The following is a 14579-nucleotide window of genomic DNA, read 5'->3' as shown; positions in this document are numbered from 1 at the left end:
CCATAGTGCCCACATCCCAGGGTGGCTCAGCGGTGTGGAAATTTTTTAATGTGTGTGCCTCAGATCGGACCAAAGCCATCTGTTCGCTCTGCCAACAAAAATTGAGCCGTGGAAAGGCCAACACTCACGTAGGGACAAGTGCCTTACGAAGGCACCTGGAGAAAAGGCACAAACAGCAATGGGATGGCCACCTGAGCAAAAGCAGCAGCAGCACACAAAAGCAAAGCCACCCTCCTTCTCCTCTTCCTCCTCCATCAGGTGCATTATCTGCTTCTGCCGCTTTCTCCCTTCCACCTTCACAGGCACCCTCCTCCACTCCGCCTCTGCCCTTGAGCGATTCCTGCTCCTCTGCCCACAGCAGCAGTCAGGTGTCCGTGAAGGAAATGTTTGAGCAGAAGAAGCCAATTTCGGCCAGTCACCCCCTTGCCCGGCGTCTGACAGCTGGCGTGGCGGAACTGTTAGCTCGGCAGCTGTTACCATACCGGCTGGTGGACTCTAAAGGCCTTCCGTAAATTTGTGGCCATCGGAACACCGCAGTGGAAGATGCCAGGCCGCACTTATTTTTCGAGAAAGGCCATACCCCAACTGCACCGTGAAGTTGAGAGGCAAGTGGTGTCATCTCTTGCGAAGAGCGTTGGGTCAAGGGTACACCTGACCACGGATGCCTGGTCTGCCAAGCACGGGCAGGGCCGCTACATTACCTACACAGCCCATTGGGTGAACCTGGTGGTGAACGATGGCAAGCAGGGCGCAGCGGACCAAATTGTGACACCTCCACGGCTTGCAGGCAGGCCTCCTGCCACCTCCTCTCCTCCCTCCACACAGCATGTCTGCCTGCAGGCCGCTTGACTACCTTCTCTGCCACCACCAACAGGGTCCGGGACTCCAGGCGGATTGCTGAATTTTTTAGGCCGCTGTAATAATTTTTCTGGTGCGTGTACATGACTGCCTAATTTTTCTGGCTGCACTGCGGGCAGCTGCAAAAACAAAAGAAAAGGCATGTACATGCGCCCATTCCCCTTCGTGATCATTACCTTGCCGTGGTGAAGGGGCTTGCGTATCACAATGAAGCAATGACCGGCGCCTAGATGAGTGTCTCGGGAGGCACACCCACGATAATAAGGTCGTTGCCTCATTGTGGTCAGACCAAATTTGATCAGCTGGACAGTCACTGTTCTGTCATTCAGCTACATCAGCCAGGCGACCATATGGGCTGTAAAGCCACCAAAACCTGCACTCTCGCCATGGTGCGCACCAGTCCAGCACGGCCGTCACTACACAAACAGCTGTTTGCGGTGCGTTACACGGTGAGTTTGGTGTGTCAGTGTGAAGCAGTACCTTAATTACACTACCTGATTGATGTATACACATGCAAGATGTTTGAAAGCACTTTAGGCCTGTCATTTAGCATTTAATGTGATTTCTGCCCTTAAAACGCTGCTTTGCATCAAATCCAGATTTTTCCCCGGGACTTTTGTCATGTATCCCACTCCGCCATGCCCCCCTCCAGGTGTTAGACTCCTTGAAACATCTTTTCCATCACTTTTGTGGCCAGCATAATTATTTTTTTTTTTCAAAGTTTGCATCCCCATTGAAGTCTATTGCGGTTCGCGAACTTTAACGCGAACCGAACCTTCCGCGGAAGTTCGCGAACCAGGTTCGCGAACCTAAAATCGGAGGTTCGGCCCAACTCTAATCTGGAGTTGGGAAATGAATTTTTTTCCCTTTTGGGGCTAATTGGACCATGCCTTGTAAGGGTTTTTCACCTTCCTCTGGATCAACAGGGATATGTGAGGGAGCAGGCTGGTGTTATACTTTATTTTCTGGTTGAACTCGATGGTCGTATGGCTTTTTTCAACCCAAATAACTATGTAACTATGTAAGTGTATGAGCATGAGCATTGAAAAGTGAAACATAAAAACAGAATCATAGGTGCTGTCTGAACCATAGGTAGAGGTTAAAGGTTAATTCCACATAGAAGCATAGGGAAAATTCTGTATATTGAGTCTCTGCAGGGGGGATTGTAGAAAGCACTCTAATGGATCGGTTTCTTGCAGCAGAGAATCCCTTATTAGTGTTAGTGAAACATGGTTTGGTTGGAGACTTTATCTACAGAGTTTCTCTTTAAAGATAATTTCTCTTCGAGAGAAACAAAGGCATTTCTAGAAGCCCTATGTTCAGTAGAATTTTCTGTGTGTCTTCTACAAGGCCGTAGAAGAGATACTAAGCGCATATGCCAGATTAGCTGATGGCAAGCCACAGGAAACATGAGCTTATTGTCCTTTGAACAGAAAATATGGTCAGTGAGACCCGTAAACATATTCAGCTAGAACATACCAGGGACATATTACCTCATTTCGGAGTATCGGTCCTTGTCAGGCAGTCCACATCTGAGTCTGTGCAGTGTCCTGTCGGTCACATGACCGCAAGCGCTAATAGTTGGCTCCTGTGATCTTCTACAGATGAAGTGATTAACAGATATGACACGATCAGGATACACCCCTGCCGGGTGATGTCAAAGTTAACTCTTTAGAGTTTAGTATAAAATAGCCAGAAATGGGCTCCAGAGCTCACTTCTAGTTAGTCTTTTAGTAACTTCTACTTCCTGACTACGTATATTCACTTCCTAACTTCTTATACCGTATGCTGTATATAGGCCTAAGTGCTGTCTTAGTGCGCCATAGCATAGATGTTCGTAAGAGAAAGCCTGAGCTAATCATAAGGGCTAGTTCAAGATGCCATGAAACGCCTAAGATAACCTATTGCAACTTGATTGCTTTGCTGAGGTAATAGTCATGTAATGAAGATAAGATTGCTGATGAATACACCTGTACATCTGTTTTGCCGAAAAAACTCCTTAAAGTTTGAAGACGTCTAAATTCGATCTCCATTGCTGCTGCTGTGACGCGTGTCAAGTTATCACAGGTGGGCCTTGATTCACAAAGCCGTAATAAATGCTAACATGGCTGTGATAAACTTAGCATGCAGGTTAGCGCGCATACAGGTTTGCGCGTGTAATAGTAAAGGTTTGCACACATTGGGCTTTATTCACAAAGCGGTGCTAACTGTTAGCACGCCTGTGAAAAACCCCTTAGCACGTCTAAATGAGATTTTCGTGCGCAAAACTTTATGCGTGTAAAACTTTACACGCGCACTGCACAGTGCCCATTAAAGCCTATGGGACCTAGCGCGCGCATAGGACTTTGCGTGGGGTACTCTGCGCGCGATCTGATTCAGAAATCCGGTGCTAACCTACTTAGCACCCTGGTTAGCACGTCTAAAGACTTTAGACGTGTTAAGTAGCTTAGCACCGCTTTGTGAATCAGGCCCATTAACTTTCCAGTTCACGCACTAACATATTGGTTAGCGCCTGAACGGGAAAAGTTAATGCGCGCAAACCTTTACCATTACACGCGCAAACCTGTACATGGGCTAACCCGCATGCTAAGTTTATCATGGCTCTGATAGCATTTATTACGGCATTGTGAACTGAGGCCGTTCTGTGATATGGTGCCGGACAAATAGCAACCCGCAAATATTTATTACAAAATCCAGTACACGCAGCCAGATCTCACATGGCACTAAGTACTTGCAATCAGCACCCGCATGACCCTTGATACCCACCCATAGCCAGAACCCACACCCAGAACCCACATGGCACCTAGCATCTGCATTTAGCACCCACATGACAACCAGTACCCCCTAGACAGAAACAAGAATGGAGGGAGAACATGCAGCCACCTGTGACAGGTCCAACTGACTCCACACCATTGAATGCAGCCAGTATGTGTCAAGCGGAGGGGCTCAGGGGTATGGTTTGGGAGAGTTTGAGAGCCGGGGGGGGGGGGGGTTGTCACTGCAAGGCAAAGGGGCTGGGGGGGACCCTCTGCATGGCCCTACTTGGAAGACATTCGACAGTCAGCCTACTGTATTTCATAGCAGAATAATTAGAAGAAGAAGAAGCTAAAACTAACATCGTCATCATCACCAATATATAAAATAATGTTTCAACAACAATTTTATGTACTGACCTTCATTTACAACTCTTCCCCTTAAATCACCCATCTATTGCTGGACAAAGGAGTGACTGCAGGCAGGTTTCCTTAACCTTTAAGCTAAAAAATAGCAAAATATAACAAATAGTCTTTAGAACAACAATATATAGCTACAACTAATTACAGGTCATTATTAACTCTATGAGGAACAAGGTATTCCTGATACAAAACCATACACTGTATTTGTGTCATTATTTATGTGTTTTATACACTTCAAATGCAATAATTGGACAAATAAAAAATAACTTCAATTTTATACATTTATGAAATACAGACTGGCCATATAGAGGAAGCAAATACATAATTAAAGGTTGCCTGCACACTATTTCATCAGATCAGTCAATAACAGAGACATTGGGCTTGATTCAGTAAACGGTGCTAACCCAGTTAACACGCCTAAAGACTTTGGGCGTGATAACTAGGGTGCTAACTGGGTCAGCACCGTTTACTAAATTTACATCGCGCGCAAAGTCCCACACTGAAAACTTTGCGTGCCCACAGCACGGTGTGCGCGAAATGTCGCATCGCGGTGCGACGAAAACGGTGCGTTGATGCGCCTATAAGGTCGCATTGCGTGCGACTTTAACGTCACATGGTGCGACATTAAGGTCGCACCCAATGCGACCTTATAGGCGCATCGGGTGCGCTGTTTTTGCGGTGCGTGCACAAAGTTTTGCGTGCGGGACTGTGCGCGCGATGTGAATTTAGTAAAGGGTGCTAACCCAGTTAGCACCCTAGTTATCACGCCTAAAGTCTTTAGATGTGAATTTATCATGCCTAAACTATCTTTAGGCATGATATAGGGCTTTTCACAGGCGTGCTAACACTTAGCACGGTTTACTGAATCGAGCCCCTTTACTGCAAAAATTAATAAGCAGATTCAATTTTTTTGTCTAAAAGCTGAATTTGGCTCCATCTGTTCCACCTCCCAGGCCTCCCTATTGGTAATTAGCAGTGACATAGGGATATGGGGTCCATAGCCATAAGAGGGTCCTCCAGTCCTGGCTCCCTCTTTTGTTGTAAGGGATAGACATACACCTGTGCATGAACTCTGGGCCCCTTAAGCTGGCCACTAACGGTCCAATTTCTAGCGAAAAATCGTTCGAGTGATCAGAAATTCTGAGCGGATTGGATGTAAATAATCTCAGTTGATGGGCACAATCGATAATGAACGATTATAAAAACAATTGTCCGATTGAATTTTTGTCGAACCAAAATTTTGATTTTCTTGTTGGTCGTGATAGATAGGAAGCAATGATTGGTTAGTTGATGGTGTAGTGAACGATTTTTCACCCGATCAGAATTTCTGATCGCTCGAATGATTTTTCGCTAGAAATTGGACCGTTAGTGGCCACCCTTACTCTGACCAGAAGAAGCTCTCCTTCCCCTTGGCTTGCACAGGAGAGGACACTTGCAGCAGAGAGTGTGGATTAAGCCCCACCCACTTTTAAGAGGAAGCCCTTCCTTAAAACATAAGGGTAGGAAACATGGCTGCGGCTGGGATAAGCCCCACCTCTTTCTCAGAGTAAACCCCCACCCAACCAGGAACACGACTACCATAGTCATGGTCTAATGTCCTACTATATTATTATTATTATGTATTTATATAGCACTGATATCTTCCGCAGCACATTACAGAGTACAGAGTCATGTCACTGACTGTCCTCAGAGGAGCTCACAATCTAATCCTTCCATAGTCATAGTCTAATGTCCTACCATATTATTATGTATTTATATAGCACTGACATCTTCTGCAGCACATTACAGAGTACATAGTCATGCCACTGACTGTCCTCAGAGGAACTCACAATCTAATCCTACCATAGTCATAGTATAATGTCCTATCGTATTATTATTATGTATTTATATAGCACTGACATCTTCTGCAGCACTTAACAGAGTACATAGTCTTGTCACTGACTGACCTCAGAGGAGCTCACAAACAAACTATTACCATAGTCATTGTCCAATGTCCTACCATATTATTATTATGTATTTATATAGCACTGACATCTTCTGCAGCACTTTACAGAGTACATAGTCATGTCACTGGCTGTCCTCAGTGGAGCTCACAATCTACGGTAATTCCACTATCCCTTTAGTCGTCCTACCATATTATTATCATTTATTTATACAGCACTGGCATCTAGTGCTCTCGCTCCCCCCTCGTCTCCAATAAGCGCTCACGTGGGGATGCAGGAACAAGCACGCTCCTGCCCTGTGACATCACTGCACGGCTACAGAGGAGCAGAACCGACATACTGTGCATGCGCAGCACAGTATGTCTGGGTTTGGAGGTTGTCCAAGTCGCTGAGGAGTACAGGGCTGAGCGGAGAGGAACGGCGAGTGACGGAGGGAAACGGGAGACGCGGTAAGTATTTGATTAGGCTTTAGTATCCTTTAAAGGGAAGATCCGCGCAGACTATAAAAAACAAACTGCACTTACCTGGGGCTTCTTCCAGCTCCTGGCAGTCGATCGTTGCCCTCGCCGCAGCTCCTCTCCCGGCGTCCAGCGATGAAGAAGCCGACCTCGCCAGGTCGGCTTCCTGGGTCGGCTTCTGTGCGCTCCACAGCGGGGGGTCTAGTGGTGTAAGTGACGTCATCAGGTCTTTACTCTGCAGGCGCAGTAGTTCTGCGCCTTCAAAGTGGAGCCCCGATGACGTCCCTACACCACGTGACCCCCAGCTGTGGAGCGCACAGAAGCCGACCTGGAAGCCGACCTGGCGAGGTCGGCTTCTTCACCGCTGGATGCCGGGAGGGAGAGGAGCTGCAGCGAGGGCAACGATCGACTGCCAGGAGCTGGAAGAAGCCCCAGGTAAGTGCAGTTTGTTTTTTTATAGTCTGCGCGGATCTTCCCTTTAAGGTTATGATCAAGCAATAAGCGTATACACACCTGTGCATTGCCAACATGGTGCATCACATTCTATCCTAATAGCGCAAGCCAATCTTTACGATACTACTCAGAGCGCATTATAAATGAATGGTAACGAGGCACAATGAGTTGCAAAATGCGCGTTACCCGGATGACGTTTGTAAATTAACACAGTTGATTTAATGGGAACTTAGCCTAAAATGCCTCCCTGGCATTTAATTTCCTCAAGATTGCTATGCAAATGGTGATCCAATACATTTTCATAACCTTTTCTTTCTGTAACTTGCCAAAATGTGTCAAGCAAGGGTCTAGTATACAGTGCAGGAGAGTATTGACGTGTAAGCACATCAATACAGTTTACAGCATGTTTTGTATTGATGTGTACAACCATCAATACCGCTAGTGAGATTAAAGAGAACCCGAGGTGGGTTTTAAGAATGCCATTAGGACAAAGAGGCTGATTCTGCATACTATGTGTCTGTACTGTGTCCCCCCAGCCCCCCCCCCCCCATAAATAAATCCGCAACCCGCCTGCGTCCCTTTCCTCCAATCAGCTTATGGAGGCGGGGTGGGAAGATACGCAGGTGGGAAGCGGCGCTATAGAGGAGGTGGGGGAGCGGCGGTGAAAGGCAGCATTAAGGCACACAGCCAGCTAGCGACAAGGTGCATGTCGGTAGCACAGGGTTTTATTTATGGGGGACAGCAGAGTGCAGAGGGGAGACTGGGGGGCACAGTACAGACAGGCTGGGCATTGTATGCAGAACCAGCCTCTGTGTCCTAATAGGATTCTTCAAACCCAACTCAGGTTCTCTTTGAGACTGATCAATCAGAAATGGTTGATTGTGTCCACTAATGCACAAAATACTGCAAGCCAATTTGATCATATTGATGGGATTGATCCAAAAAAAACAAAAAAAAAAAACATTGATTCTATTAATTTAATAGAATTGGCTAAGCAGTAGTTCAAATTTTCACACTTTTGCATTTAGTGTACTTTAACTACTTGACCACTGAGGGTTTTAAGACTATTGTTTATACATTGTGTTAAAGGGAACCTGAAGCGAGAAGTATATCCAGGCTTCTATATTGATTTCCTTTTGTACAAACCAGTTGCCTGGCAGCCCTGCTGGTCTATTTGGCTGCAGTAGTGTCTGAATAACACCAGAAACAAGCATGCCACTAATCTTGCCAGATCTGACAATAATGTCAGAAACACCCGATCTGCTGCATGTTTGTTCAGGGGCTGTGGCTAATAGTATTAGAGGCAGAGGATCTGCAGGACAGCCAGGCAACTGGTATTGGTTAAAAGGAAATAAATATGGCATCCTCCATATCCTGTACTATTATGTATTATTTGTATGGTCAACAGGGCCGGATTTGTACTTTTTACCGCCCAAGGCCAACTATACTGTCTGTATGGTTGTTATCTCTGTGTGCCCCAATGAGAATTCGCCTTACTTTCCATCATTGGTGTCACAGACAATAACTATTTTAGTAATACGTGTATAGATTAGAAGTTATGTTTTGAAATGTTATGTTATGCTTGCCATCTCATTAATGATGGACCTATTGCATCACCATGAGAGTTAGACTGATGTATACCTGCAGGACAGAGCTTACAGGTCTTGCAGGGACGGCACAAGTACACGACAGAGAGTTCAAAGGTTAAAGCTGTTCTTGTAGATAGGTATGACTGCATAGAACAGTTTTCCTGCCCCTCACTGAGCCGCCCCTAAACTTCTGGTGCCCTAGGCCATGGCCTATGTGGCCTTGCCAGAAATCCGGCCCTGATGGTCAACGCTGACTTACCTGTGCACTATACAGCTTTAATTGTTTTTATTGGTTACTGGGACAAGTCCTTAATAAAAGTTATTTATTAATTGATCATTTGGTTGTTTGATGGTTATCTAATATGGTTGCCTAGATGGACACTTTTTTCATATATATAATCCTCCATATCCCTCTCACTTCAGGTGTCCTTTAAGTATCCTTAAAAAAAAATAGGATTGCAATGATCATGTTAAGTCACTTTGCCCGCTACCACAGTCATATGCGAGCCATACAGAGCAACATAGATGTTATGCTTGCACCATGCGTTGGCCAGTAATGCACAGCAAGCTGTGCATTATTCCACTAGAATGCATCACACCACATGCAAGTCCACCAGTGTGAATGCGCCATTGAAATATTGATTCTCACTATGATGCGATCAAATTGTCAGTTGCATTGCTAAAGCAACGCAGCTTAATGAGAGGAGCGCGAGCTCAGCACACGCTATGCTACAGTAGTGCAGGGTAGAGTGCGCTGGTAATTTACGCTTACTCCTTGTAACTAACGCCCTCTCCACTCATCCTGCCCTGAGCCCCGGTGGGTCCACTCCAGGAGCTTTCTAGGACGCGATCCCGGGACTTTGATTGGCCCAATAGGCTGCCTGTCACTTGAGGAGATCACATCAATTAACCCCCTCCCGACCGCCTCACGCCGATCGGCGGTGGGAGAGAGGCAGCTCCAGGACCGCCTAATGCCGGTTGGCATCAAGACCTGGAGGCGGGGTTTAGCAGGAAACACGCGTGCGCATGCGTGATTGCTCCCTGCAGAGACACAGAGCAGAGCTCCGTGATCAGCCTGTCAGCCGCTGGCTGGCAGACTGATAAAAAAAAAAAAAACAGTTTGTTTTCCTTTGTACAGTGCTGAAATCTAGCGCAGCGCTGTACACGGGGCAGCCCTGTCACTCGGCTGTCCCTCCGGGCGGTTCGCAATCTAAGCCCTTTCACAGGCTGATGCCTGTGAGAGGAGAGGAAGTGGACGGATCTCAGTCCAGTGACAATTTAGGGGAAGAAGGGGGGAGGGAGCGGGTCTACATCATATCATTTAAAAAAAACAAAAAACACTTTTTTATTCAAATAAAAACAAAAACAAAAAACTAACGATTGCAGCAGTGATCAGAGACCACGAAAGAAAAGTCCTGTTAGGGACAAGAAAAGGAGGTAAGATTTATTTGGGTGGTAAGTTGTATGGCTGCGCAGCGAGCTGTTAAAGCTGCAGAGTGTTGAATTGTGAAAATTGCCTGGTCACTAGGGGGGTGTAAACCTGTGGTCCTCAAGCGGTTAAAACCACTGGACCCACCAGGGCTCGATGAGTGGAGCAACCGTTAGTTACAAGGAGCATAAGTTACCAGCGAATGCTATGCTGCACTACCGCAGCATAGCGTGTGCTGAGCTTGCGCTCCTCTCATTAAGCTGCTCTGCTTTAGCAGCACAGCTTGATGAAAGAAGCCCATAGTGTGAAAGGACCCTATAGTCACATTTACAGAGGTGCGTTGCAATGTAATGGATGCTTTGTAACTTGGCTTACCACACTGCAATGCACCATCTATGCGACATTCACAGTGTGGTGGGTGTGTTGTGGTATAACTGGATACAATATGGTAACTGGCTGCATGCAGTGCATTACCGCTAAACATGAGCACTAACAGTAGGAGTGAAACATATGTGTAATTAACTGTATGATTCACTGTACCCAAAGCAACATGCAGCTAATATGCAGGGATGCTGTCCTGATCCATTGTGATGCTTTCCTGCTGTCGCGGGAAATTCAACGCAATGCAATGGCCTAGGTCGACCATCCAATTCAATTACTATAATCAGTTCCTTATAATAAGTCCCCCCCATCCCTCCCACCCCAGCCGTCACCCACTGATTGCTATTAGACTAAGAGGCACCCCAGGGCCCCCAACACCTTAATGTCTAGTTATCGGTCTTGCAGTCACTGCCATATATCCCCTTTTCTTATTTCTCTCTGTTTCAAGCACAATAGGGGAATGATAGCTGAGTGAGTTGTGTTCCTACACTGCATCCTGAGGCTGGAGCCTCCCTTGCCTCTGCCTTGGCCCGGCCCAGGTATCCTTTTCCTGTCGGTATCTGCTGTTGGCTACGTCCTTTATCTACATACACGCACCCCACGTGGTCGCCTGTGTATATGTGGGCACATGTGTGATGTCACACACACACATCAATGTATACGCCAGCAACCACATGGGGCGCGTGTATGTGGACAGAGCACGGAGCCAGCAGCGGACACCGACAGGTAAAGTATACTATATGGGGCACTGGGGGGCACATTTTACAATGTGGGGGGCAGCGAGTTGGCGGATGCGGCGTACCAAGGCCTGAAATCGATCAGGAATTGACCTGCAGTGTATCCCCAGGAAACAGATCTCTCTCCGATCAGACTCGATCAGTGAGGCTGGCTGCACACATAACATAACGTGAAAGGCTGCGTTTTATGTCATGTGTTATGTTAATGTTGTGTGCGTTTTTACTGAGTTTTTGGTGCATTTTGCGTGACGTTTTTCTTGCGTTTTGCGTGCGTTTTAATGCGTTTGCGGTACACATATAGAAAAAGCATATGCTACTTGTGATTTTTCATGCGTTTTTATATTTCCATTTATGCAAAACACTAGGAAGACAACAGCAAGCGGAAATACGGCATAAAAAAATATTTTTAATTATTTTTGGGGAAAAAACACATATAAAAATGCATGGAAAAAACAAATACCATTGCATTCCCATTAACTTTAATTATGTGCGTTTTTGATGCATTGATGAATACTATGCAACAAAAGCAGCGTGTTTAAAAAGTTTGAAAACGCATAGAAAACGCATATGCGTTTTTATATGCGTTTTTCCTGTGGCCCATAGACTTCCATTAGCAGGAAAAACCCAACGTTTTTCGCAACGCTAGCGCATAGCTCCAAACTGTCCCTTTTTCGGAGGGACAGTCCCTTTTTGGGAGCCCTGTCCCTCTGTCCCTCTTTCCTCCTCATTTGTCCCTCTTTCGGGACTTTGTCCCTCTTTCTATATAAATATGTATATTAATATACTAAAAATGTGTTTAATTGACTCTAAACTTTATTCCCATCCTTTAAATTGATATATTACTAATTTTAAAATGTTACTATGAAGGAAAATTAACCAAGATAGAAAGGACCAGTGTGGTTTGAATTGTAAAACAACATATTTTTCTTATGAAATCTTTATGGTATGCGTGACTAGGGGCGTGGTGGGGGCATGGCAAGGGGTGTGACAGGGGCGTGGCTTAAGTGTCCATTTTTCTCGTCTCAAAAAGTTGGGAGGTATGCTAGCGTTTCTGTTATGTGTGCACCTATTCTGAGAGATCTGTCTCTTGCTCGATCTGCACATACATTGTCTGATAGAAGGACACCTTTACTTTACTCTCGAATCTTTTCTCGCCCTGTGCTGTTATATAAAACAGCTCGTGGAGGAAAAAAACACCTTGTATGAAACCCTGATCTACAATCACAAAATTCTTGCAAGAACCTTAAGAACAGACACATATGTGAAAGGCAGACATGCTAAATTATTTTGAAAAGTAATTATGAGACAGTCGGTTGCAAAATAGAATCTCAAATCAATGTTTACCTCTTTATTTCTCCAGAGGCCTCCAGCAGAGTTTTACCAGCGAGTAGTTGGTGCTGCTAAGCAAGTCACTCCCAAGTGCAAGGGTGACTGTGAGAAATGCAGGTGGCTTAGAAATACCTCTACGTCACAAGAGGTTATTCTGTGCAAGTACTACCAGTAGCACGCATAGCCAAGCAAACCACAAGTTGTTTAAAAGGAAACTGTAACCGAGAGGGATATGGATGTTTCCTGTTAAACAATACCAGTTGCCTGGCAGCCCTGCTGATCTCTTTGGCTGCAGTAGTGGCTGAATCACACACCTGAAACAAGCATGCAGCTAATCCAGTCTGACTTCAGTCAGATCACCTGATCTGCATGCTTGTTCAGGGGCTGTGGCTGAAAGTATTAGAGACACAGGATCAGCAGGAGAGTCAGGCAACCGGTATTATTTTAAAATTAAAAATCCATATCCTTCTCAGTTTAGGTTCCCTTTAAAGTAAATCTGAAGTGAAAATAAACGTATGAGATAATGAATTGTATGTGTAGAACAGTTAAAGGAGTTATCAGGTTAATATAAAGAAAATAAGTGGTACTTACCCAGGGCTTCCTCCAGCCCCAATCTCCCAGCATGTCCCTCACCGCAGCTCTGCCGTCAGCCATTCGCTGCCGCTGCTTCCCGGTCCCCGACAATGACGTCATGCCGACCTCCAGGTCAATCACCGCCACATGGACCGGAGCAGACTATTGCGCAGTCCGCTCCGGTCCACGTGGCGGTGGTTGACAGACGTCATCGTCGGGGACCAGGAAGCAGCGGCAGCAGCGAACGGCTGACGGCAGAGCTGCGACGAGGGACATGCTGGGAGATTGGGGCTGGAGGAAGCCCTGGGTAAGTAGCACTTATTTTCTTTATATCAGCCTGATAACTCCTTTAAGAACTTGAACATTAGTAGCAAAGAAAAAAGTCCCATGTTGTTTTCCAGTACAGGAAGACATAAAACACTTGAGTTGTTATGCATGCAAAAAGGCTTCTGTGAGCTATTTGACCCAACTTGGTCGAACTTAGTTCTGTTTTCTAAATAGCGTAAAGAGAACCCGAGGTGGATTTTCGAGGGGCAAATGGGACCCAGAGCCATGTTCTCTGCCTAATGACTTGGCTCTGTGTCCTCCAACTGCCACACTCTGCCCCCCCCCCCCCCACCACCACCACTCTATAGCCTCCCGAGTTTAGCAACAAGATTTGTCACTAACTTGGAAGTAAACAGAGGGGAGGGGAATTCCCTGTTTAAAACACCCACCAGGGGCGTTCCTACAGGGTTTCCTGAGCTGCCATTGGGCAGCTCTCTATCCCTGCTATCAGCTGCTCCCCCATCCCCCCATTGTGGCCCAAAGGAGTGGCGGGGAGAGGCAGATTTTGCCACTACCTGATCCACTCAGCAGCGTGGATCAGGTAGCCTACTTTTTTTTTAGCCCACCTAACTGCTTTCTGTTTCAGAACATAGAATCTACGTCCTAATTAGTGCTGCTGTAGGTTTTAGGACGTTAAATATTTGTCAAAAAATCAACACCTGCCACTATGCATGTATGTGTGCGCATGCAGTGATTGTGCGCAATCATGCAAGTGATCATGCGCGCTTGTGCATGTGCACAGCACACTCATGCATGTGCACAGTCCTGTGCTAAAGTGAATGATTGTTGCTAGGAAATAGCAACAATAAGGACTCGTTCACACTAGGGGCGTTTTTGCCCTTTTCTCAAGCACAGGCGATTTTCAAAATCGCCCTAAAAACGCTTGTGCAATGATTCCCTATGAGAGAGTTCACAGCTGAGCGGTTTGTTTCCAATCCGCTCAGCAAAGCACTGCCTGTACCATTTTTGAGGCAATTCCGCCTCAATGAAAGGTACAGGAAAAACGCAAAACGATCTCAAAATCGCTTCATGCAGCGATTGCGTTTGCGCTTTTAAGAATAAACACAAAGCGGTGCTAACAGTTAGCACGCTGGTGAAAAGCCCTTTATCATGCCTAAACTCTGTTTAGGCATGATTAGATTAGGGGCTCGATTCACCAAGCGGTGCAAAGTGTTAGCACCGTGGTGAAAAGGCCCTCTTCACGCCTAAAGTCACTTTAGGCATGATAAAGGAGGCCTCGCGCGCAAAGTTTGGGCGTACCGGCGTACGCGCGAACGGCACCTCGGTACGCGCGAAAAAAAGGCACTCCGCGTGATGCAGCTGGTT

At 46.1% G+C, this 14579-nt stretch overlaps 1 protein-coding gene across 2 annotated transcripts in view; it reads right to left on the bottom strand.

Annotated features, from left to right (window-relative positions):
• LOC137531496 (NACHT, LRR and PYD domains-containing protein 12-like) overlaps positions 1–12415 on the bottom strand; it is a 69948-nt gene extending 57533 nt beyond the window's left edge. The window contains exons 1-2 of one of the 2 annotated variants that reach the window (XM_068251411.1): positions 12369–12415; positions 4032–4115 (exon numbers count right to left, since the gene is read on the bottom strand). In XM_068251411.1, coding sequence (XP_068107512.1) covers positions 4032–4065 — 34 coding nt within the window. In that variant the 5' untranslated portion in view covers positions 4066–4115; positions 12369–12415. Of the gene's footprint in view, positions 1–2351; positions 2418–4031; positions 4116–12368 lie in introns of those variants that run through there. The other variant, XM_068251412.1, reaches the window with a different exon arrangement.
• Between the last annotated feature and the right edge of the window lie 2164 nt (positions 12416–14579).

This window comes from Hyperolius riggenbachi, chromosome 9 (genome assembly GCF_040937935.1).
Source record: "Hyperolius riggenbachi isolate aHypRig1 chromosome 9, aHypRig1.pri, whole genome shotgun sequence".
NCBI lineage: Eukaryota > Metazoa > Chordata > Amphibia > Anura > Hyperoliidae > Hyperolius > Hyperolius riggenbachi.
This window is presented reverse-complemented; position numbering and strand designations above follow the sequence as displayed.